General features: G+C 31.7%; 4 protein-coding genes across 5 annotated transcripts; all 4 read right to left on the bottom strand.

Annotated features, from left to right (window-relative positions):
- Positions 1 to 646: 646 nt before the first annotated feature.
- LOC101211238 (pathogen-related protein) lies at positions 647 to 2,940 on the bottom strand. Of its 2 annotated transcripts, none has more exons than XM_011654986.2 (4): positions 2,660 to 2,940; positions 2,115 to 2,247; positions 1,126 to 1,424; positions 647 to 1,040 (listed from the first exon to the last, which is right to left on the bottom strand). In XM_011654986.2, exons 1-4 carry the CDS (start codon positions 2,813 to 2,815, stop codon positions 870 to 872), a joined length of 759 nt encoding a protein of 252 aa, XP_011653288.1. In that variant the 5' UTR covers positions 2,816 to 2,940; the 3' UTR covers positions 647 to 869. The 2 variants fall into 2 exon arrangements, with proteins under 2 accessions (XP_011653288.1, XP_011653289.1); XM_011654987.2 differs by having other exon boundaries at positions 2,115 to 2,262; positions 2,660 to 2,795.
- Positions 2,941 to 6,156: 3,216 nt separating this feature from the next.
- Positions 6,157 to 7,748, bottom strand: LOC101211488 (pathogen-related protein). Its single transcript, XM_004137187.2, has 4 exons — positions 7,425 to 7,748; positions 7,198 to 7,330; positions 6,660 to 6,958; positions 6,157 to 6,531 (listed from the first exon to the last, which is right to left on the bottom strand). Exons 1-4 carry the CDS (start codon positions 7,590 to 7,592, stop codon positions 6,367 to 6,369), a joined length of 765 nt encoding a protein of 254 aa, XP_004137235.1. The 5' UTR covers positions 7,593 to 7,748; the 3' UTR covers positions 6,157 to 6,366.
- A 7,422-nt stretch (positions 7,749 to 15,170) lies between these two features.
- LOC101211733 (alpha-1,3/1,6-mannosyltransferase ALG2) lies at positions 15,171 to 19,397 on the bottom strand. Its single transcript, XM_004137188.3, has 8 exons — positions 19,252 to 19,397; positions 18,222 to 18,338; positions 17,364 to 17,557; positions 17,183 to 17,288; positions 16,929 to 17,076; positions 16,612 to 16,751; positions 15,897 to 16,063; positions 15,171 to 15,821 (listed from the first exon to the last, which is right to left on the bottom strand). The coding sequence occupies exons 1-8, from the start codon at positions 19,307 to 19,309 to the stop codon at positions 15,528 to 15,530; spliced, it is 1,224 nt and encodes a 407-aa protein (XP_004137236.3). The 5' UTR covers positions 19,310 to 19,397; the 3' UTR covers positions 15,171 to 15,527.
- A 1,049-nt stretch (positions 19,398 to 20,446) lies between these two features.
- Positions 20,447 to 24,574, bottom strand: LOC101211968 (tubby-like F-box protein 7). The gene is made up of 4 exons (XM_004137189.3): positions 24,032 to 24,574; positions 23,376 to 23,463; positions 21,957 to 22,086; positions 20,447 to 21,283 (listed from the first exon to the last, which is right to left on the bottom strand). The coding sequence occupies exons 1-4, from the start codon at positions 24,371 to 24,373 to the stop codon at positions 20,701 to 20,703; spliced, it is 1,143 nt and encodes a 380-aa protein (XP_004137237.1). The 5' UTR covers positions 24,374 to 24,574; the 3' UTR covers positions 20,447 to 20,700.
- Between the last annotated feature and the right edge of the window lie 633 nt (positions 24,575 to 25,207).

Below are 25,207 nucleotides of genomic sequence, written 5' to 3'. Positions count from 1 at the left end.
TATTTATTTATGTGTATATGTGCATGCATCCACTTATAATAATAATGATAGAAATGTTTATCAATATTCTAACTTCTATGTATATGGAATATAAGATAAGGTTAAATAATAATGATTTGAGAAGTTTTAAAAATATCAAACTAATTTTGGAAATAGAAAAAAAAGAAGAAGAAAATGGTGATAGACTTTATCAACTCTGGCCAATAATAAATCTATATTAATTTGATAATTTGTATCATGTATAGTATCAATGATATACTTTTATTATTTATAAACACTGGAATGAACATATATAAATAATAGACTTATACAAGGTTTTCTTTCGGATAGAAGCTAATAAACTTATATTAATGTCTATCTAAACGGTAAAAAATATAGAAAAATTTGTTATAATTTGTAAGTAGTTTGATCACTCGTGTTTATGTTATGTGATAAAACAATATAACCAGAGAGGAGGAAAGAGGCCCCAATCAACCAACATAATTAATTAAAAGGGTAACATGTTGCTGCCTGACAATATATAGTACTGACCACACCGAGGGACAGAAGGTAAATTTAATGCACTAAATTTTTTTACAACTTCAAATTACTCGAGAGAACATCAGAGTTGTGAAATCAGTGCGTTATAAAGTTGATTGAACAATAATTTTTGAAGTTTGTGAATTATGTTGGTTGTAGCCTGCTAGCTTAACTTATATAATCATTAATAGCAATGGAAGATTTATATTAGTACTTGTGTTACTGCATCTACTAAACAAAGTAACAGAAATAGATAATGCTCTGATGTGTGAGCCTATCTGGAAAGCCAAGTTTTCCCTTTCGGAATTTGGTACATAGAATTTATTATTGAAGGTTGCATTAACATCTTATCACTCCTTTGGTTTGAAGAATGGGCAGCCAACTGAAGCTGCTAAATCTTCTTTCACATTGTCTTTGGTTTGGGATTCTGAGGCAGTAATTTTTCCCTTCAAAAGACCTCCAAATAGCTCAGCTGGATCATAATACACTTCAGCTTCTTCAACCCTCAGTGATTCATCAACCTGCCCAAATATCATACACACGTCCAACTGTCAACAACATAAGAAACCCAAATGTTTGGAGAATCATATAGACAAGTTTAATTACCTTGAGAGTTGCCAAGCCAGAGAATTGAACCAATTCACCAGTTGGGGAATGTGATTTGAAAGGTCCTTCAAAAAAACCCCAATGCCTAAACTTGAAGGCAATCAAAGGAGGAGGTGAATAAACTTCAATAACTTCCCATGCAAATCCTCTTGGAAAACAAGACCTAAATGCATCGTGAGATGATTCAAATGTCTCTTCCTCTGCTTTGTAATATTGAAATTCCTCTGGTAACGGACTCTTTAGGAATGCATTGTAGCTTCCAATTCTCAGTGTTTCTTCTCCTGAAAGCCCTTCTCTTCCTGTATGTCAGACACAAAGCTCAGTTTATATCAAACAACCACACATACAGACAATTTTAGTTTGACCAGCGTGTCCATGACAGACACGTATTGAATACTTGAAAACAGAATCAACATTTGTCATACATGCATCAAACTCTTCTTGTTATCAATACTAAATAGGTACATATATGACAAAAATGACATGTTTTAGCAGACATGATTTAGAAATTGTTACAATGTTGAGTTGAGGCCAGGCAATTGCATGTACAAACTAGGCTAAACGTTCATGAATATCCAAAAGAAACTCTTTGATACAGGTTATTTTAAAATGGGATTCAATATCCAGCATCCACCCATCATTATCAACAGGTTTGTGGACCTTGTTCTATATGAATGATAAAATGATCTTCAAAGCACTTTTTGTAGGAAAAATGAACTTGGATAAAAATTTTATCATCGACTTATGTCACCCACTTGACTTTGTTCAAAATTGTTTTTCTGAAAAGTGAAACTTGTATTTCTATGAATACCCATGGTCCCATCTCTTTTAAGTTTGCTGGTTAGTTGAAAAAGCCTTTTTACTTTGAATATGTGCATGTAACTGCCAGTTATTCAGTGTTTGTTTTTTTCCTTTCTCTCTCTCCAATTTAATTACATGCTATATATATATGTGTGTGTGTGTGTGTATAAGAAAATTAAAGTAGTTACCATTAACAAAAAGCTTGAACTTGTGAGGATTTATGGTGTTGAAATCCTGTAATTTAATCTTGTGGGAAAGCTCCATTTCCCATGATTTGACAGCATTTTGAACTATTTCTTCTAAGGATCCTTTTGGCCATTCCTACCACAAACAAAACTGAGTAACAGATAAAAATATGAAACTTGAGGGAGAAATTGATTGAGATGAAAGGGAACTGATAAACCCCACCCAACTTTGTTTCCATTAGATCATTTGGAAGTTTGTTCAAATATATCTCTATACAAATAAGTAACAAAATAAATAAATAAACATGCAACTGAAAATTAGATCTTAGACTATATACCACAAAAACAGACTTGTTAACTTCATATACTAAAAAATTCTAGACTTCATAACTCAACCATGTCCAAGCAACATCTTAACTAGATAGATCTATAAAGATAAAAGAGAGTCAATATATATGGAAGTAGAAGCACTAACAAAATCCGTTTGTTTGGGAAGTGTGAATGAGATCTAGAGAGAAAGAAAAGGAAAAAGTGAGAAAAGAAAAAACCTTGGTTCTTCCCTCTTCAAAAAGCTGGTTAACAATTCCATAAGTTGGGGGTTTACCATGCCTCCAACTAATAGATGGAGGCTCCAAATGCAAGAAAACTCTGTATTTATCAGGAAGATCAGGAAGGATTGTTGTTGAAGTTCCCTCAGTGGCCATGTTTTTGAATTTTGATGGGATTAATTATCCTTCAACTAAACACTACTGTGTGTGTGTGTGTGGTTGTGTTGCGTAAAGAGTAGTCAGTTACATGTGGTTTTATAGGTGGATAATGTGACACCTTCCCCTCTTCCATTTATTTTCATTTTGACGTTTCTTTTTTTAAAACCTCTCTCTTCTTTATTATTACTTTTCAAATTTCTATGAATTCTTAACATATAACTTGGTCCACTCTTGTATGTCACTTTCCATCCATAGCTTTATTTATTATTTTGTTGTTCCAACCATTGTTATATGGATATTTATGTTTGAAATGATAGTTGATGTCTTTTTCATCAAACCATGCTCGACGTTTCAAATGAACACTTTTTATTCATAAATTAATATTGTGCCTAGTTAAACTTAAAATGTTGTTTGATATATTTCAAGAGATAAAATGTTATTTTTAATGTCAAATAAATATCGAGATGTTGTATATATAGTTTAAACATTTTAATAATGATAAATAAGTTTTAAAAAAGATCAAAAAAGAAAAATATTGAGATGTGCATATTTTCAATGAGTTTTGTATTAAGTTTATGGTTTATGTGTATATACAACTTTACATATTTACATATACACTCTTCCATTTTTCCATGACAATATGTATAGTGGGAGAAGCAAACTTCTAATGTCGACTATCGAGGTGGATAATGAAAACTCACAAACTAAAGATTTTCAATGGAGCAAGAGGAAGCTAGCATGAAAGACACATGGCATAAAGTTTTGAATACAACTAGAAGTATTAACTTTACCAAAATTGGATGGAAAAAATCACTTTCAGCATGCAACTAATGCAAAAGACTCACCTTGAACTCCCTTTCAACACATCAAGAACTCATAATCGAAATCAAGATATTAGGTGTAGAGATAAAGAGAGAAGAGGGTACTCAAGATTAAGTGTTCGACACATAAAATGCCTACATCCAATGTGAAATCAGCCATTGATATTATTCATTGAAAGAACCCCCAAAACAAGATGAACCCTTATTATTGAGGTACGATAATCTACCTTTTTCTGTTTTGCTCTTACTCTTCTTTTTACAACTCAACCATTTATACAAAAACAAAAAAGCTTACTAATAATAGAAAACTATTGTTAAGTAATTTTAACAAAAAAAGCTTAACCATATTTTGTTTATGGTTTTTGAAATGACATGAACAAGGGGTTGTACCATCTCATTGGTTTGAGAGGGATTTTGTTTATAGGTTGGACCTTAAACCAATTGTTTATTAGAGGATCGGTGGGACTTAAGAAATATGATGTGATCTTGGGGTAAAATAATATTTTGACCCAATTGAGATTACGAGCAACTGGTGAAGGATTGACTTACTAATAATGGTTATATGAGATGGACACAACTATATCTATAGTGAGAATAGTGCAACTACGAGACTTCAGTGAAATGACTCGTTAGTTAACGAATATTGATTAACTCGATTTCAAAAGTTTAGCCAGTTAATCTCAAATAGTTGGATCTCATGATCTGTAGGTCTACTAGGTTCCTCTGATAGTTCATATAGAATAAACTTAGAACAGTATGTTGGATTAATTTAAATTATTTAAATTAAGAAAGGAGAGTAAAACCAATAAGTATATATGATATAGTTGTCGGTTATTAGTTAAAAGATAAAGCTTTGTTTTAATATGAGTTGAATATCAAGAATATGAATATAGATTCATATTCGAAAGCTTGAAAATGATGGAAATTGTCAAAGTTGTAAAAAGTCAAACAACTAACTTTTGATTTTGAAAAATTAAACTTGCACTTACTCTATATTCAAGTGTGATTTGTATTTTGAAAAAACGAATGCAGATTCATGTTTGAGAGGTCGAAATTAACCAAGAAGAACAAAATGGTAACAAGTCAGCTTTGAAAAGTCAGAGTTTGACTTTGACTAAATTGTGAAATGACCATTTTACTATTTGACTAAAGTTAGTAGAATAATAAAATATTTTGTTGGATAGTTCCACTACCTCTAGTGGGAATTAGTGGATGCATGTGGTATTTACACCTAGCTAACTATAAGATAGTGCTTAATGGGGGTGTGGGCTTTGGAGAATAACTACATCCATTAAAAATCCAACATTTGTATGTAATTTCTTTATAAAAATTGGACTTTAAGAAATTAAATTATTTTTTTGTTGTTGGATTTTTTCACTTAGTTTCACTAAAGAAAAACATTACAACTCTCATCTGTTAGAAGTTTTTGATTATCCTCCAAATACATTCTCTTTCTTTGTTCAATTCTTCACTCATCGAGTCTCACAACCCGATGTGAGTTCAGAGGATAGCGAGTAAATTCTAGTGACGGTTTTATGTCAATTTTGAACATAATTTGCAAGTACTCGAGAGCTACAAAGGTATAATTTTTATAAACTAACTATGTAATTTAGTGGTTCATGCATATTAATCTATATTAAATTAGGCGCAATTAAATTGTTTTTAAATCCTTATTCCGTTGTGTATATCTCAAGTTCCATCATTACAACACCGGGCAGTGCCATCATCCTCCCCGATCTCAAGTCCTAAAATGAAACATCATCAGATGAGAAGATAGCTTGACAGAGTAAGTCCTTGGTCATCACTTCCTTCAATTTGGCATCGACCCAACCTACTTCTTGTCTTCGACCAACACATCCTTTTCAAGTTTGACCCTGTTAGATGGGTAATGAACGTAGTAGAATCTCTTGATCGTCAACTTGCCTTTCCTTAGGTTCTTAATTCTACTTTATCTTCAATGGATGTTAGTCGTTGGTTTGCCTCTCTCCATGGCTCATCCAACATGAATAATGATGCAGTTGTCCTAAATAGTGAGGTGAAAATCAGAAGCATTGTTATTTGTTCGTGACTCTAAGGATGATATTTTGCTTTCTATGGAGAGCCACTTTCCTTTCACAAGTTAGTTTTGCTTGTTGAGGCAATAGTCATGTTTAACTTGAAGGCCTGTTTAGAACTATTAAAGTTGGCATCTCCTCCAGGCTGGAACTGATACTCAAATCTTACGGAAGCTTTTGGCTAGAAGAATTAGTCACATATGTTAATGAGATTCAGGTGTTTGTTGATTATATTTGTACTAATGTTCACCAACGAGGATTAGATCACGATTTTCTTTTGGTTAATCGCCTTTGTAATCGAGTTGCACATGAGTTAGCAATCCACACTGGGAGAGTGCCATTTGAAAATCTAGCTTAATTAAAAATATTTCTTTATAGGTGAATTCAACCTTCTTAATTTCTTTCTAACATGTTTTGTTCTTAGTTTAGTTTATCTTGCACTGATTTCCTTTAAAAAAAGAAAAAGAAAAAAAAGTTTCATTTTGTACCACTTTATATCAAACATAATACATACTAAAATGGCTAGAAGCCATACACACATATATTTAATAGAAAGTAAAAGTTTAGGTCCCTTCCATTCATGTATATGGACAGAGATTTATTGAAAAATACACACAATAATTTCACATGACATATTTGAGTTCAATAGTTACATTATTTTTGTTTATTGAAACTACTTCTTAGTATTGAAGAGTGGGCAAGCAGAAGCAGATGAAGAATCACTTATTTTGGATAATTCAGAATCCATAATACTTTTTTTACCCTTTAAAATACCTCCAAATAGCTCTGTTGGATCATAGAAGATATGAACTTCTTCAACCTTCATTGATGAATCTACCTGTACGTCTCTCGAAATATACGATCATCGTTAAAAATTTAAACCGTTAATTAAACTTATTTGTAGACAAAACCAAAATAGTTAGCAAATTAAAGGGGCTTAAAGAATTGAAGTATAATTATTAGTACCTTGAGAGTGGCCATGCCATAGAATTGAACCAATTCACCAGTTGGGGAATAGGATTTGTAAGGTCCTTCAAAGAAACCCCAATGCCTAAACTTGAAAGCAATCAAAGGAGGAGGTGAATAAACTTCAATAACTTCCCATGCAAAACCTCTTGGAAAGCATGTCTTGAAATCATTATGAGCTGATTCATGTGTTTCTTCTTCTGCTTTGTAAAATTGAAATTCTTTTGGTAAAGAACTCTTCAACATTGCATTGAAGCTTCCAATCCTTAATACTTCTTCTCCTGCCAATCCCTCTCTTCCTACGTAGTAATAATAATAATAATATATCAAAATTATAATATTGGACAATTTTGCAAAATCATTCATTCCTCACTATGTTATCAACGGTAGATTTATTTGTGTTTCGATTTCGGTTTTGTTGATGGGGTTAACCTTGACCTAAATTTAATCAATCGAGTGGGGAAAATTTTCTCACTCGAACCAACAAAAACTCTCCTTTCGTGGGTTGCAATCGATGTGAAAAGAAAATTTTAATTACCATTGACAAAGAGCTTAAATTTGTGAGGATTAATGGTGTTGAAATCCTGTAATCTAGCCTTATTGTTGATCTCCATTTGCCATGATTTAACAGCATTTTGCACAGTTTCTTCCAAAGATCCTTCTGGCCATTCCTAACACCATTATTATTCATAAAACAAAACTTAAATCAATGAAACACATGAGCTAATTAAATATATAGAAGATATAATTAAATAAAACACAGACCTTGGTTCTGCCTTGTTCAAAGAGCTGGTTAGCAGATGCATAAGTGGGAGGTTTCCCATACCTCCATTCAACAGAAGGATGTTCCAAATGCAAAGATTTTCTGAACCTATCACCAATATTACTTTTGCTAATTTCACATTCATTTTTATTAATTGATTTGGATTCCATTCTTTAATTAATCTTTTGTTTTCCTTCCTCAAAATCAAAATATATAAAGATATATATATATATAAATATCAATGGTGTGAAGGAGCCCATTTAGGGGTGTGGAGGATTTTATACCATAATTAATTAAATACAACCAGGGGAATGGGGAGATTTTTTTTTTCTCATATATTATACTTCTAGGAATAATTTTCATAGGAAAATTATTGATCTAAACCCATTATTGTTTTTCTGTCTCTACCCCCAAAAAGAAAAAAAGGAAGACTCTTCCTTTTCAAAAAAAAGAAAAATTTGGAAACAATATGTTTAAAGAAAATAGAATATATAGTAAATCATAAAATTTCGAAATTCGATATTAATTTAAACAATTGTTGAAAATGTATTTGATATTGATCATATTTGTCAATCATATAAAACGAGTCACTACCAACAAAATTTTGATATAGGATAAGCTATTATCAATTTCTTTAGGATCATTGTTCTTTTGTTATAAATTTTGTACTATTATTATAGAGTTATATAGCAAAATATCACCGATAAATGTTGTTTGGCACTGATAGACTATCAACATTTACATTGATTAGACACAGTGTCTATCCTTGATTTATTATGAAATCTTGTTATATTTGTAAATATTTTCGGTAATTTTTTTTTGTCTTTTAAAGCAGTTTTATAACCAGGAACACAATCAAATTGAATTTGTTCATTTTTCAAACTCTTTTTTAAAAATGAAATAGCTTATATGTATTTTCCAGATTTTCACTTTTGGGTGGCAAAATCCTTCAATGGACCAACATAATTAAAGCCAGTTTTCACTTAGAAGTTAAACAAATTTTAAACTTATATCAAGTTAATTTACACATGTAGAACAAATTTAAAAAATGTTTACAGTTCATGTAACACAAAAAGATAAAAGCTCGTGAAGTCTTCATTGTGTTTTTATAAATTTTATATTTGTCTTTGTTGGTTTTGAATTTGACAATAAATGCTTGTGCATCTTCTTATTCATAACATTACTTCTCATTCTTCATATTCCAACTTCTTCTTGTTTTCAATCTGTTCATGTCCTCTTCAAGAATTTCTTCTTTTTTCACTACACTATCGTATATCAATATCTAAATGATCGGTCATCTATTCCAGATAGACATATACATAGATCACCACACTATCACTATCTATCTCTGTCTATCTATCCCAAATAGACAGATATAGATCATCATCTATCGCAGATAGATAAGTGATAGATTTAAACAATTGTTCACCAAAATCTAAACGATCTTGGTATAGGATCGTATATATACAAAGATCATTTAGATTTAATACAAGATCGTATACCAAGATCGTATACCAAGATCGTTTAGATATTGGTACAAAAATCTTGTACTAAGATTTTAGATATTAGTACACAATCATTTCATTTAGATTTGTTATAAGATCGTTTAGAATACAAAATCATGTACCAATATCTGAATGATCATTTACCAATATCTGAACAATCACGTACCAAGCTTTTCGTCTGCATGTGTGGCAAATTAATAACGAGGTATTTTTGTTGTTTCACGTTGTGAGCTTCTAAACGTTTTTTGTTTTTAGAATTGTTCTATACGATATAAATATTTTTGGATTGTGTTCTTTTTTTTTTAAAAAAAAAACCCTTATATTATCGATATAGATTAAAATAATTAATGGTGTATTATTCTAATAATAGAGTTTATGATGCACATTCAATTATAAATTCAATAATTTCCACACTCCCAAATTAATGTGATTGGAAAATTATATTGGAGGCAACCTAAACTTTTTCTTTTTTTTTAATAAAAAGTTAAAGTGAGGTTAATTATCATTTACTTCAATAATTTGTTTCCACCCTTTTCAAGTTAGAGGTTGGATATATCATCTTTATAATCATAATTGAAACATATAGTTGATGGGTGTCCCTCTATTTTTCCAAATATTTTCTTCACATACACCAAACTTTTTTTCTATTTATATAAAATCTTTTTAAGATATACTTAAATTAAAACTCTCTAAAAATATAATGTTTGAATGTTAATATGCATAATTGTAACAAACTAGTAGGTTAATTGTTATTGATTGTTTGGTTGACATATATTTACTTAACTCAATACTTTATTGATAAGTTGTTATTTATTCAACAACTCTAACAAAATTATGTATTGAAACTATAAAACTAATTTACTAACTAACCAATTTACTTAAATAATTTAGTAGAAGTGTTACTTTTTTCAAAAAAAAATTAAGTTTTGACTTACTATATTTAATTAAAGTCATTCATGGATTGTTTATTTATTTAAATTATTTCATTACAAAACTATTAGTTAAAAGTTTATAATTATGGTAAAAATGTGGCCCAATGATAACATGGATATCGAAAAAATATAATATTATAATAAATAAAATAAAATAAAATAAGATATATAAAGAAAGAAAGAAAATTAAAGAAAAGAAATTATCTCCACTAACACTAATTTATTTGGAATTTTAACTAATATGCGTGTCACTTACAAACCCAATAAAAACCTCTATTTAGAGACAAAATTGCACGTAGGCGGTGGGTTACATGAACACTAAATGTGTGTCATATTGAGACACATGGATAACAAATGAAATAGTTATAAATTGCCACTTGGCAATAAACACTAAGGATGGACATTTATTTAACACATATTATCATAATATATATAATTCTCTCGGTTAGATGTCCATTAATTTATATAAAATATGTCTAGCTAAAACCTTGCTAGGAAAAAAATAAGTGAAGGAAAAAATGTACATATTTCATACAATTTATACACTTACAAAGTCATGGAAACATCACTTGAGATCTTTGAGTTGTCGCATTTCAATGTTGTGCATCAATTTTTCAATAGTTGCGGTAAGTAATAATTTTATAAATAAGTTTGCCAAACTATCCTATGAACAAATTTGTTGTGACGTGATGTCACCATTTTCTTCAAGATCACGAGTGTATAAAAGTTTTAGTGAAATGTACTTTGTTCCATCGCCTTTAATATAACCTTACTTTGCTTTGAGCTCTACATGTTGTGTCGTCTTCATATAGTATCATTGGAAGATTTTTACTAGAAGACAAACCACATGTTTCACGACTTGTTTCATGCATTGCAAGAATTTCAACATGATTTGAAGAAGTGATTGTTATTTTCTATTTTACTAATCGATATGATATAGTAGTTCCTCCACATGTAAATAGATAACCCATTAGAGATCTACTTGTGTGTGGATCAGATAAATATTCAGAATCTGTAAAACCAACTAAGTCAAAATTTGATTAATTTGAATAAAATGATCTCCTATAAGTTGTTTCTCGAAGATAACGAAGTGTATGCTTAATTTCATTCAAATGTCTACTTGTTAGAGAGAAATTGTATCTAGCTAATAAATTTACTGAAAATGTAATATCTAGTCTTGCATTATTAGCAAGATACATAAGTTCACAAATTACACTAAGATATGGTATACTTCTTAACCAAGGAGTTCTTCGTTATCATCTCAAAATCAAAATATATCTTTTTTCACATATAGTGAACAATCATGCATTTGAATGTTTAAATGGATGTGTTTTATTCATATAAAATCTTTTCAAAAAATTTCTTGTGTAAGTTGATTGATAAACAAATATCTCATTTGTTAAATGCTCAATTTGCAAATCAAGGCAAAATTTTATTGTTTCGAGGTTTTCCATCTCAAGTTCTTTCTTAAGATACTCTATTGTCTTTGAAAGTTCTTCAAGGAGTTCCAATTATATTTAAATCATCAACATATGTAATTAATTATAATAGAAAATCTTAACTGTAATTTATTTATAAAAATGTATGGACATAATTAGATTATTTTGATATCCTTTTTTCAACAAATATCCACTCAGACAATTATACCATATTCGTCATGATTGTTTCAATCTATATAATGATTCTACAACTTTATGGAATATATAATTTCCGAGAACTTGATTTATATGTTTCAAGCATCTTAAATCATTCTAGGACTTTCATATAAATATTATTATCAAAAGATCCATACAAATATGCTATGCCTACATCGTCCATAAGATGCGTGTCTAGATTTTCATAATAGTCAGACCAATTAAAAATCTTAAGGTGATTGCATCCACCATCGGAGAATACGTCTTCTCATAATCAATACCCGGTCTTCGTGAAAAACTTTGTACAACTAATATTGCTTTATATCTCATAATCTCATTATCTTCATTTCTTTTTCTCACAAATACCTATTTATATTCTACAAGTTTGACACATTTTAGTGTTTGGATTACTGGTCTAAAAACTTAACATTTTGAAAGTAAATTTATTATGCCTCAATTGCTTCTTTCCACGAAGACCAATATTTTCTATATCGGCATTCTTCAATAGATTTTGATCCAAGATCCTTATTTTTTGTTATAATATCAAGAGCAACATTATGTGCAAAAATGTTGTCAACAACTATATTAGTTCAATTTCATCTTTTTCTTGTTAGGACGAGTATATCGAAAACTCATTATTATCCTCACTTGTCTTATCCTTTGATATTTTGTCAGGAGTCAAATTTTCACTTTCTTTTAAAACATCTATATCTATAATCGAATTATTGACTCTCTTTCTTTTTCGAGGAATTTTATCTTTGGAACCCACAGGTTTACAACGCTTCTGGTGTGTTTCATATTCCTTAATGACAACTTGTTGGGTTGAGATATCAATTTTTATGGGACATTTGCAGCCTTTAAATGTGACTTTGTTACTTTCTTTGCATCTACAAATGCATCTGGTAAACTGATTTGTTAATTTTACAAATGAATTATTTTCTAAACTTTAAGTTTACAACAATTTGTACGAGGATCGAAATGAAATGAGACAATAATAATTTATTTCATGTAATTTCTTTTTCTAACTTCTTAATTTCTCCCTCTAATAGTGGAAATTTTGTTTCATTAAAATAACAATCAGCAAATCGTGTAAATACATCGGTTCAAGATATTTATTAATTGATGGAGAATTAAAGTAAACATATATTCCTAGCCTCCTTTGAGGATCCATCTTAGTATATTGTGAGCAATAAAACATATGCTACACATCCAAAAATTCTATATCAATTGTAAATTTTGTTCGTCTAGGCAAAATAACATTTACTTTTTCAAACCCTTCAATTAAGTTTGCAAAACTTGATATTGTATTGACTTTTGCTTCCAGTATTATCATATTGAAAAAATACTTTTTTTATCTGTAAGTGTTGTATGTGTGGTTGTACCATCTGCCAGACAGATCTTCTTTGCTCATTTATGAATCACCCAACGTATGAAAATAATGCATATTTATTCCTTTAAAAGAAAATAAGTACAATAAGTACAACACACTTGAAATGTAAAATGCTTAATCTTAATGAAAACAAAACATGAAGATAGATAAAAAGAAAAAATAACAACATTATTCTATATTTTTTCAAAGTCAAAAGAAACATTTTTTGCTTCAACTGTGTCCGTTTCTTTAGGAGTTTTAAAGAAATTTACCACATCCAAATTAGTCAGTTAGATTGATCAAATATATCATTATTTTGATAGGCAAAAATGACTTCTACATGTGACCATAATGTCTAGTCGAGCCATACCACATATGTAGCATATCTCTTTATCACTTTTTGAATTCCTATCTTGTGTAGCTTTCATTTTATGATAATCGTTTCATGTGGTTCTTTTGAAATTTGAATTATTAGAACGACCACCACAAAATAAGAATTCTTTCTTCCTCTACCATAGTCTCTACTTCAACCACGACAACGACTATGTCCCCGTCCACAATTAAAATTCACAACATTCGCTTCAGGAAATGGTTTTGTTCCAGTTGGTCAAGATTTGTGGTTTTTCATCACAACTCATTATTTTGTTTAAGAACAAGAAAACATGAGATGTGTTCATAATATTTTGTAAAACCTTCCTCTCGATATTAGTGCTGCAGAAGCATATTCAAGATATGAAAAGTAGAAAATATATCTTCCAATATATCTGTATCAGTAAGTTTTTCGTTGCATAACAACAATTTTGTACTAATTCTAAATAATTCAGAATTGTAATCACTTGCTGGTTTAAAATCTTGTGGCATCAAATGTATCCCATCATAACGAGCTTGAGGAAGATGAACTAATTTTTAATGACCACACCTTTCTTTGAATTTACTCCATGACATATGAGGATGTTTTATTGTTAAATATTTTAACTTCAAGTCCTCATGAATGTGATAATGAAGTAAAATCATGGCTTTCGCTTTTTCTTGATTGGTCGTTGCATTTCTTTCTTTAATTGTATCTTCGAGATTCAAGGTGTCGAGATACATCTCAGCATAAAAAAACTCATGTAAATCATTGTTACCGTTGATGTGAATGGTCGTAAATTCTAGTTTTACAAGATTTGTCATGGTAACAACATCATAAAATATTATAATTATATTAGAAATTTAATATACATCAAATATGCAAAATAACATTTTTATAATAAAGTGAGAAAAATCCAACCTACCTTTAGCGGAGAAGACAATTAGAGTTTATGCTAATAAAGTGTTAAGAAAATAAGGCACAACGGAAACACGAATATCGAAAAAATATAATATTATAATAAATCAAATAAAACATATAAGTGAGTTAATTAAGAAAATTAAAGAAAAGAAATTCTCTCTACTAACTCCAATTTATTTGGAGTTTTAGCCAAACATATGTTTTCTTTACAGAAGTCTATCTTTAAGCAAGCATGGTGAGCATTGTATGGTATGATAAGTTAAAGAGATGAAAGAGTGAAAGTGATAGAGTTCTACATTTATAAATAAAACTTTAGGCCTTTCCATCCAGAGGATTGAAATACAATTACAAAACAATAACAAGGAATTGAAATGGGTCAAACCTCGAAACATAATCTCTTGAGTTCATTGGCTCCATTTTAAACTACATTTACCCCAATGGAACTGTTATAGATCAATAGGAAAGGAAGAAGGTGAGACTAAACACTATACTACTTGTCTTCTCGTTACTGCTCTACTCTTAAAGGTAGAGATAAATGTAATGATAACAATAAATTGAACAAAATTCATACTTTTAAATAGACACAATGCTCGTTGCAATTGAAACTCTCTCACTACACCAATTTTTTTTTTTTTTGTTAAGGTGGACGTTTATATAAAAGAACAACAATAATAAATAGCATTCACAGTAGTAGTACGTACAATAATTTAGAATATTTAACTCTTTGGGAAAATATTTTCGAGCAAAATATTGTGATTCTTATTATTTTTTAATTCAAAAATTACGAGATAATAAAATAAAAATGAATAATAACAAAGATAGAAAAAGAAGAGGTCATTTATATGAAGGGGAAAAAAACAAAGATAATAAAGTCATGAAAATATAACATCTTCGTGTTTGAAGTGAATTAATAGATAAGTAGAAAAGACTTTTGAATTAATAAATAAGTAGAAAAGACATCAAAAGTCGATAATTCCACACAACAATATTGAATTTAGAGAATTACAAAAAAAAAAAAAAAAAAAGCAGGAACAAAGATACTCATAAACTGAACAGGAAATTCGAATTCCCATCAAAATTTCCAGCAAACAGAAATTGTTTCAACCAAAATTCTCAAGCTTATATAACTCCGGCCAAAGCTTTCAGTTTTTAATAACTATTATCACACTCATAAATGAGTTCTAAATCTAAACAACTCAAACTCAAATGAGCTCTAATTCACATCTTCAACTGACAGACCAAACAAGTGCTCAAAAGATATATATATAGAACAAAGCAGCATGTGTAAATGGTGTTTCTGATTTTACCAATTTACAAAATATCCATAAGTTAGGGTTCAAAGAGTTGTGCAGTACCTAGTGGCGAATTGACTTCATACTAAATTGATCTTCAGTTTCAGTCTCTCTTAAGTCGAGCGATATCCACAACGTATTGATTCAGTTGCTGACCAAATATCTTTGTAGAGAAAGAATTGACAATGTGTTGTCGGGCTTCCCTACCCATTCTTGCTGCCATGGCAGGATCCTGAACGAGTTTCGCCATTGCCACAGAGAACTCTTGAGAATTAGGCGAACAAAGAAATCCTGTGGTGCCATGTTTTATGGTTTCAACTGGACCCCCGCTGTTGCATGCAATAACTGGCTTGTAAGCTGCCATGGCTTCCAAAGGAACAATGCCAAAATGCTCATCCTGGATTAATTCATATGACTGTAAGAATGAAACGTGGGGTCTAGGAGGAGTTCGTGTAAGGGGAGATGCACAAACCTTCGGCGTGTAGAGAACACACAGGCATTGGGAAAGGAGCGCGTTTCTTTCGAGTGTTGAGCAGGATGTGATGAAGGTAACACGTTCTGATACACCTTCTCTTTCAGCTAAATTCTTGAGCTCCTCCAAGTATTCAACATTCTCTCTAAGCCGTTTATCAAAACCTCCTGCAATAAAATGTGAAGAGAAAAATGTTTTAAAAAGTTGTGCGATGGTAAAATTACTCTGCAGGAGATCTTCAGAAAATAGAATCATCTATGATGTATAATTTGGACTGTATCAAAAGCTTGAACTCATCGAGTCACAGTTATTAATGGGACGCAGAACCGAGATAAAGAGTTGAGTCCATTAACTAGCTAGCCAAGCCATTCTACATTTGATGCTTGGTGTTTGGAAGAGCTGAGGTATTAAACTATTTAGTAAAATCTCCAAGCAGATCCCATCTCATTCCATTACAGTAAACAAAATGAATGCATAACTGAAGTTTCTCGAAATGAAATCATTTTCAAGCTTGTGTAAAGTCCTCTTAGTTAATGCAAGCAAATCACTTACTTCTACTGAACATTAAAATTTAAAGCCTCCTTTTGGTATAATAATTTTTCAATAGGATTCACACCCCAGTCTAACATGGTAGGAGACACAATCGACAAAACACCAGGGTTTAATTTCACACCCACAAAACACGTTAGTACTAAGGGAAAAAGTTGAAACTTGCCAGCAATGACCAAGGAAACATCAGCTACATTGTAATCTTGAAGAGTGCATCCTTCAAGTGTGCCAAGCTTGGCAAAGGCTGAGATAGCTAATTCAATGTTTTTCTTCCTTTCAAAACGGTTGATAGAAAGAAAACTCAACCTGATATAAACGAATTTATAAGAATTGAAACAAATATAACAGAGAACATTAAAAAAATAATTATTATAATAATCATTTTTTAAAATGGAGAGAAAAAAAACTATTTTACATACTGCAGATCACAATAAAAAGTTTTTCAACTCAAAGGAACAAGAGATATACAAACATGTCCGTTACTTAGAAGAATGGGGCTCATCAAACTGATCTACATTAACCGCTGGATAGAGAACAGCAGGTCGAACTCCTCGTGCTTCAAGATGTTTGAATGTCTTGGCAAAAGTGGATGCAGTAAATTTGCTATTAACTAATATCAGATCTGCCATTCCTGTGATTATGAAAAGTGATAAATGCAAATATCAAAGAGTAGGATGAATATAATATTAAATGAAGGTAAGAATTGAAAGAAATAGATGTATTGTCAGAAACTGTACCGGTAGTCAGTTCTTCGATCAAGTCTATGGGTTTTCTATACAGCCTCCTCAAAATTGTAGTGTGCTTGGCCAGTAAGAGATCCGGAAAATGACAATAAAATACAACCTGGATAAGAATGTAGCTTCTTTAGTCAACCATGATAAAAGTGACGTCTGGACAATTTTGGGAAAAGGTCCATACCTTTGATGACCTTCTCAATTTGAGTATTGGAACAACAACAGAAACCTGATCTGCTAGTACGACATCAAACGATGACCACATGAACAGCATGCAAAGAGTGACAAAAATACACCGTAGGTATGCACAAACTGCATGAAGGCGGTAAAATATGTGGCGAGGTAGGAAATCACCATACACAGTAACAGGAAACGTTCCTGGGAAAAATTACAAATGAAAGTATTAGAATGAAAAGCTGAGAAATGCTATAGCAGAAATTTGAAGAAAATTACAATAAGCAATCACTTGCTTTTTTCCCTTTTTTTTTTTCTCTGGATAAAAACAATTGCTTCCATTGAGGAAAAAAAATGAAAAAACCCAAGGGCATACAAAAATCCAAGCCCACAAAAAACCTCCAAGAGAAAGAGTTCACAACTAAGATATTGACTCATAATAACAAAATGTCTACAAAACCAAAGCCCATGAAACCTCATTAAAGACCAAACCACACCAGAGTCTCTCTCCACACCACGAAACACTTTGTTGTTTCTCTCCCTGATCATTGAATGAACATCCTTAAAGCAATCACTAAAGCAACATGGGGCCATCACAATTTCTCAGCATAGAAGTTTCTACTTTGAACAGCAAAGGAGTTGATATGTTATATATAAAATACATTATTACTTTATCAAAGCCCCATGCTACACAAATGCCTCATTCAAATTAAGACTGTGATATAGTTTAGAAGATACTGTTAGATAATTGAGTTTAAAGACACTAGAAGTTCCTCATATTTCACATTTTTTTAAACTACATAAAACTCTTTTCGTCAGTATATCATTCCCGATACAAATCCATAGGAGAAAAGGCAGTAAAGCACACCAGCAAGGGTCTCCTCAAAGCACCGATTTTTGTCGTGGTGTGATGTAAAAATATGGACGTTGTGTCCTTGCGAAGCAAGTTCAACAGCAGCATCTACAATCAATCTCTCAGCTCCACCTGTAAACACTATACTCAGTTACAAACTTCTATGGCGATGAACTCGGAAGGTTAGAAAATATATTTACAGATACTAAATTAGAACAAGAAGAAGCATGGAATGGAAGAAATTGTCGTCCATTGATTCTAATTTTAAATATCTTCTATCTTAATAGATGAAAGTTGAACAAAGATATAAAAAAATATATATTAAGAAATCAAAAATGAAACTTCGGATTGAATCTCAGAATTATTATTTGCATGACTCGACTTCCAGTCAGTTGGAAAGTTTATTGCCTAAGTTGCACGCTAAGAAATAAGAAATCCATTCTTAGTTTTCTTCCGTTTTCTGGATAATCGTTGGGAAATTAACACCCTTCATTGTTTTCGACTATTATTGTATAGAAACAGACGGGGAGATGATAACTAGAAAAATATGACTGATTATAGCTTCCTTTGGTGAAATTCCATCAAAATGTATGTTAAATCACCACTGATATCAAAATTTAAAATTTAAGATCTATGTGAAGTTTAATCCTTTCAATGTATTCTCAACCTGTAACTCGAAGATTAACATGCTCAAAAAAGTCATACCACCTTTTCCAATGTATTACTAACGAATTACCATCCAAAGAATCAAACACATAAAAAAAAATAAAAAATTAGCAATTTAAATTTATTAAGTTGAACAGGCCAGCACTCCATACATCTAAGGAGAAAAGAGTAACAACACGAATCAACACAAAACAAGAGCCAAATTCACATAATGTGCCGGTGCAATCCGCCAAAAATCGATAAAAATATCCTAATGCGCTTACAGGAATACTTTATCATCTTCGATAAATCAAAATTCTAACCAATACAGAGAAATGAAAAAGAGAGACGTTAATCGAAATTCAGCAATTGAAACAGTAGAGAAAACTGATGTTGTTACCTATACCAAGGTCTGGGTGGATTATGGCGATCCTCATCTTCGATCGCCTTTGTTCCATAGTTTTCTCCACTTCGGCGTCACGAAAACGAGCTCGGAAGAGAGAAGAAGATCCCTCGGAGCTTCTGCCGATCGGGGAGTTTTCCGTTAGTGGGCCTTCAGCCTTTTTCACTTTCGGCCCAAAAAGGAAGACTGTTTCAGGCCCATATTTAAGAAGATGAACTCTAAATATTACATGTTTTTTATACATAGTTTTGATTGTAATATCAATCCTTGAAATATTGATGCTTGTATCATAGACTTCAAAAAGTTTTTATTATGCATTTTTGTCGTGAATGTTGATTCTATATGTTTGCTTTGGTTTGATGGATAAATTAAAGTGGCATGAGTAACATACTCTCTTTCTTAAATAACATATCTCTTTTTTTAATTATATTAAACTTATACATGTAATTCATACTCCATAATGCCAGATTTTCTTTATTAAACATTTTGTAAGAGTTGAGCTTTGATTTACTAGGGTTCGCAACCATTCTGTAGATTAGACATACTTCAATTGCAAATTACTAAATCTTTATAAAAATATCAATTGAAGTATTCATAAAATAAAACGTTGAAGTTATTAGTTACCATTACTTTTACAAGAAACTTTAAATAAAATAATTAATATCATAATGGTTTCATACGTACGTATGACTAATATATTCTGAAAAAAATAACAAATTGAACTTTTTTCAGTAATATTTTGTTAACAAATTAAGGTTTCATACCTTTAAAAATGAGTAATATTTTGTTGGTTTCATTTTTTAAAAAAAACTTGTGTACTAAGGGATGTGCAAACCCTCCCATCCCATTAGTTGAAGTAATTTAACGAAAAACAATAAAAATAGAAATAAAAAACGTGTTAACATAAACATAAAGAAGATCACAACACCGAACAAATGAGTAGAATGATAATTCAATAACTTAAATTTTCAAAGCAACCACCAAAACAACATGATTTTAGTAATATATTTCCCCAGAAGGGCAATCAAAATGACTTCAAAAACGTTGTTGAAAGATGATGTTGTGATTATAACAAACATAATTTCTGGCAGTACAAACCAAAGGAAACATCTTAACTGCCATTTCCACCACTAAAAGGGAAGAAAAGAACCTAAAAAGTTAAGGTATGAGTAGAGAAACACAAGAGCAACAATATCAAAACATTGAGGTGAATAAACAATTCTCCGTCCTTTTTTAATTATATATGTTACATATACATAAAGATTTAAAGAAGCCATAGTGCTTGCTAGCACCACACAATACTGTATTGTTTGATTGCTTTGAACTTCAATCTTTCTTTTTCAAGTGGTCACAATTACACAATAACAACAACACCATGTACAAAGAAAAAGACTTGTATCAATGAAGCCCCCCATTTTCTTAAACAAATTTTGGTAAAATATACTACTATTCGCACGCCAGCTTAGTGCCAAAGCTCGTAAGGCAAATGGCGAAAGCCTGGAAAGCTGATAATGGCTGCCTATAATCCATAGTAAACGTATCGTCGCCTACCTTTCCAAACTGTAGTAGAACTGTTTCTTCGTCCCCTTTGCCTCCTGGCTGGGTATGGTCAACAGTAGCAACAAGTTGAAAGTTCTTAACAGATGCTACTGTAACCCGACCATGAAAATTCAAGCACCAGCATTGCAGGTGCTCGTGCCACCTAGGTGCCTTGTTTCTTAAGATTGTCAACCCAGATGAGGAAGAAAGAAACTCAGATTTCTTCATCTTCGAGTTCTCACAAGGTTTGTTGCTTCCATTGTCTTCGGATAATGGGCATTTTAGAGAGCATATCATTCGCCTTGGGCCTCTTGATTTCAAGAGATTAAATTTGTAAGAAACTTGCCCAACCTCAAAGTTACCTGCTGACACTTGTGGGCTAATTTGCTTGCTTGCAAACCGGCGGCTTGATTTACTGTTTGATGGCTTTGCACCATTATGTGGTGGTTGGCTGTCATAAATGGTAAAATTTGTGCCAAGAAAATCGGAGCTGCAAGGTGATCGGAAAATGGTGTAACTTAGTGCACGTGCTAAAAGGAAAAGACATGCTAGATTTAAAATTTGTAACCAGAAAATTGAAGCAGAAAATTTGCCAAGCTAACAGTGAAATCATTTTGCACATATTAGTGAGAGAAAAAGGATACCCTTTTTTTGCATTAAAATGAAAAAATGTGTTAACTAATAATATCTCTGTAGTTTAGGAGTAAACTATCTAAATGACTTCTCTTTCAGCAAAAACTGTATTCGATACTATGGTTCTCATAGGCACAAACATTTCTAAAGTTATTGTTCATCCTACCCTTATTTCAACAGGAGAAATTCTCGTCCCTCTTGTTCAGGAATATTCCCCCAAAATTAGTATCCCAAACAATTGTTGTCGCTGGTTTTCTCAGTTGAACTTAAAAATAATAGCTCTATGACGTTATCACACTAATGATTCGTAGATTCATAGTTCTGATTCTTGTAATCCTCAAAAGATGTTTGACAGTGTATGCAAGGAAGATCAGGCAGCAGATATAAATATTCCCACCATTATATTAATGAAGTAAAACTAGTTCACAGCATGCATCCCAGTGTATCAGGTATCAAAAAGAAATGAAAATAGCATGCACCAAAACAATCAATTTGTTCCAACTAAATTCTCTCAATGACAGGTATCGTACCTTAACTTCCCCACATAAGCATTGCTTCCTTGGGATAAGTCTTCAGCATCAAGGGATATGATATACTCAGTATGAGCTCCATGCCTATATCTCCGTGCGGCTAAGAGGAATTTTCCCTTATCTGTAAATGCTGGAAAGGTAGGGGAAAAAATATTAAATGAGCTAATATCACACATACAAATTTCTCTGTTACTAATAGGAAATGACAAACAACAGTAAGGTAAGATACATAATGATAAGACTACAAAATAAATAAATAAATAAATATATATATATATATATATATATATAAGAAGGAGAGAGAAGCGAGACATGCCAGTCACCAATTACAATGCAGACACACAGAAACACAAAAGTTGCAAATTAAATGCAAAGAGTTGTATATATAAATTATAACTTTAAAAGGTTGAACTTGTGGATTTTTAACTAGAATCCAGAGTTGAAAAAGAAGAAAACAGAAAGTTAATCTTTCTCTTGGTTAAGAGTCAAACTAACCTTTTGGTTGAAGCTATAATGCCTAAACCAGTTGCCATGGCCTATGCTCAGGAGGTTAGAAAAATTTAGACTTCCATAAATTCAATTAATGATTGATGAGTTCATGCATGTGCGCAAGGGAGAGAAATTAAGCTAACCAATTAATCCCATATGGCTATCAATCCTAACTGAAGTTAAACATAAGCCTCCTTGGTTGCCCATGCCAGCCTCAATGAATCCTTATTTAGAGGACAAGAAAAACTTGTAATCTTGACCAGGCCTTTCATGATAAGCAGGACTAAACAAACAAAAGGATTAAGAAACGTACTACCGGATAAAAGAACCATAACTTAAAAAGAGGGAAGTATTGCATCCACCAAAATGAGTGTTTAAGAGAACAAGAAAAATCAAAATCATGTACAAAACGCACAGATATTTATAATAAAAGAACCCAAGACATGAGCGTTACATTCTCAACAATAATCATCATTTCCATTTCAACCATAAAACCCTCAAGAATGCTCAGATTGTTTCATTGATTAACTAATACTATGATATAAAATTTTTAAATCCAAATGCGATCTTGGACCCACATTCAAAAGAAGATATATCACTCCATCAAATTATCTATGTTAGGTAATTCTGCAAGTGTTTAGGCACCCGCTTGAATGAATTTTCAAGTACTTATGAACTGTCACTACGTTCATGCCTTGAAAAAGAAATGTAATTAGTTTCAATTCTTTTCAAGGTGAATCAAGTGGGAAGAGGAGCATAGACCAATGGACTTGACTAAACTAAATAAATCTCCTTAGTCTTCCGTAAGTCAGATGCAACAAAAATGAGGGAAATATAGCATGAAATATGAAACTTCACTCCAATTTCGGTGCTATCACACTTTACCCTTTTTACTCCACAAATTGAATAAATACACCAGAAGTTACTCACATGGTGTAAGGGCAAGATAAAGGAAAAATGTTGAAGTCTTCTTATTCCTTTTTATAAGACACTGATGTGGAAGATCACTTGGTCCAGGCTGCATTAGACATTACCATATTTAGATAAACATTCAGACGGCAAAAGTGTACCATGTACCAAATAATTACATTAAGATAAAATTTTCGTTCAACAACTCATAAGACAATGATTTCTGGTAAGATTCAGAAGAGAACTATATTACAAACCTTATGATTCAGAATTAATTACGATTCATAAGTTATTTAATCTCGTACGTGTCATAAATCATTCAATACAACAAAAGTCGTGAAGTGGCCCATCCGCAACAAATAGAAGTCTCTATATAACATTCATAGCTGTATGTAATCAACGTCCAGACAGCTTATCATTAATCTATACCCCCGGCCCCAACAACTTCCAAATCCATCCGGAACCAGGAAAATATGCACAACACCGCACATTTTTCAAAAAACTAACGCTGAGTTATGGAATCTAATCACCCAAATACTTGTCAGATGAAATGAAAAAAGTAATTGAAATAAATAAAAACAATAATCAGATGAACGCGAAGGAGCGAAATGGTATGAGGAGACTTGCACACAATTTGACCAACAAATATATCAGAACAAGAAGAAACAAGGAAATACCTGTTTGAGACAGGAAGGGAAAGTAATTTTTCCGGAATGAGGTGTGGCCCTGGCGACCTCTTTAGTAATATCCCGCCAACGTTTACAAACACAAGCACAAGAAACAACGTTCTGGCGATTGGGCCAACCGTGTTCTTCAGCCTCAACCCGCTGAATGATCTCCCGAAGAAGCTCGGGAAGCATGGAAGACCAAGAGGATTGAGGATGAGAAGCTCCAGAGAGAGGGGAGGAATGATCAAAGTCGGAGGAGAGGGGAAGAATTCCAGGAAGAGCATTGAGATCTCCTCTAGAGGAAGACTTGGAAGAGAACCTCCGAGAGAGAAAGGATCGGCGAAGAGACATGGCGGGTGGAGGTAATTAGGGCTTAGGCTTTGAGTTTCACATGGCGAAAGAGGAGAGAGAGATTGTAGAGAGAGAAAGCATGGGAGGGGGGAAAGGGAGAGATGTTAAAGAAACAGGGCTGTGAGAAAAGGGGAAACCAAAGGAAAAAGCGGAAGATGCGATGAGGCGTTGAGAGACAGACAGTGCCCCCTCTCAGTTTTAGCGGTTTTGTGATGAGGCGATAAATTAGAGTTTGGGCTTTTCCACTCTCACGACTCGGTCCATCACACTCAAAATCAAACTAACTCAATTTTCTCATCTGACAATTATAAATATTTTCTGTCTCTATTTTCAAATATTTCGCCTTTTCTTTTCTTTTTATTTCATTAATTTAACTACTTTCATTTTATTAGGTATGACAATTTGGATTTGGTCCACTTTCATTTAAGTAGCCATCACCATCTTTTTTTATTTTAAAAGAAAAAAATAATTAATTAAATTATGTTATAAACTTAATACTAACTTTGAGAATCTCAATTCTCATGTTCTATATAAAATGAAAAATATTTAAACATTTATAACATAATTTTTCTTTTTAGAAAAAATAGTTACATTGTTATGCCATATGGTTGACAAGCAGTTTGACAGTGCATTCTCATTCACCTAATCACATTCTTTAATTTAAATTGAGTTTTAACCGTATTCTTTTTGTTATTTTTGTTGTCTCTTATTATTAACTATTTAAATCATAAAACTAAAATCTAGATGGTCATACTATTTTAGGTTATTTCAAGTTGTTTTTAACTTTTAATCTTAGTTCTTCTCAAACAAAAAAAAAAAATTTAAATCTTAATT

The sequence above is a fragment of the Cucumis sativus genome, chromosome 4 (genome assembly GCF_000004075.3).
Source record: "Cucumis sativus cultivar 9930 chromosome 4, Cucumber_9930_V3, whole genome shotgun sequence".
Taxonomy (NCBI): domain Eukaryota; kingdom Viridiplantae; phylum Streptophyta; class Magnoliopsida; order Cucurbitales; family Cucurbitaceae; genus Cucumis; species Cucumis sativus.
The sequence above is the reverse complement of the archived record's forward strand: the minus strand, read 5'-3'. Positions and strand labels throughout refer to the sequence as shown.

Excerpts from the sequence above, each read along its gene's own strand:
- LOC101211488 (XM_004137187.2), bottom strand. The coding sequence starts at position 7,592 with ATGGAATCCAAATCAATTAATAAAAATGAATGTGAAATTAGCAAAAGT. Across the intron at positions 7,331-7,424 it reads TTGAACAAGGCAGAACCAAG|GAATGGCCAGAAGGATCTTT; the intron begins GTCTGTGTTTTA and ends TAATGGTGTTAG. Across the intron at positions 6,959-7,197 it reads ATTTAAGCTCTTTGTCAATG|GAAGAGAGGGATTGGCAGGA; the intron begins GTAATTAAAATT and ends ATTACTACGTAG.
- LOC101211968 (XM_004137189.3), bottom strand. The coding sequence starts at position 24,373 with ATGTCTCTTCGCCGATCCTTTCTCTCTCGGAGGTTCTCTTCCAAGTCT. Across the intron at positions 23,464-24,031 it reads TCCCTTCCTGTCTCAAACAG|CCTGGACCAAGTGATCTTCC; the intron begins GTATTTCCTTGT and ends TGTCTAATGCAG. Across the intron at positions 21,284-21,956 it reads GCTTATGTGGGGAAGTTAAG|CTCCGATTTTCTTGGCACAA; the intron begins GTACGATACCTG and ends ATCACCTTGCAG.
- LOC101211238 (XM_011654986.2), bottom strand. The coding sequence starts at position 2,815 with ATGGCCACTGAGGGAACTTCAACAACAATCCTTCCTGATCTTCCTGAT. Across the intron at positions 2,248-2,659 it reads TTGAAGAGGGAAGAACCAAG|GAATGGCCAAAAGGATCCTT; the intron begins GTTTTTTCTTTT and ends TGTTTGTGGTAG. Across the intron at positions 1,041-1,125 it reads CTGGCTTGGCAACTCTCAAG|GTTGATGAATCACTGAGGGT; the intron begins GTAATTAAACTT and ends ATATTTGGGCAG.
- LOC101211733 (XM_004137188.3), bottom strand. The coding sequence starts at position 19,309 with ATGGAACAAAGGCGATCGAAGATGAGGATCGCCATAATCCACCCAGAC. Across the intron at positions 17,289-17,363 it reads AATTGAGAAGGTCATCAAAG|GTTGTATTTTATTGTCATTT; the intron begins GTATGGACCTTT and ends ATTCTTATCCAG. Across the intron at positions 16,064-16,611 it reads TGTTTCCTTGGTCATTGCTG|GAGGTTTTGATAAACGGCTT; the intron begins GCAAGTTTCAAC and ends ATTTTATTGCAG.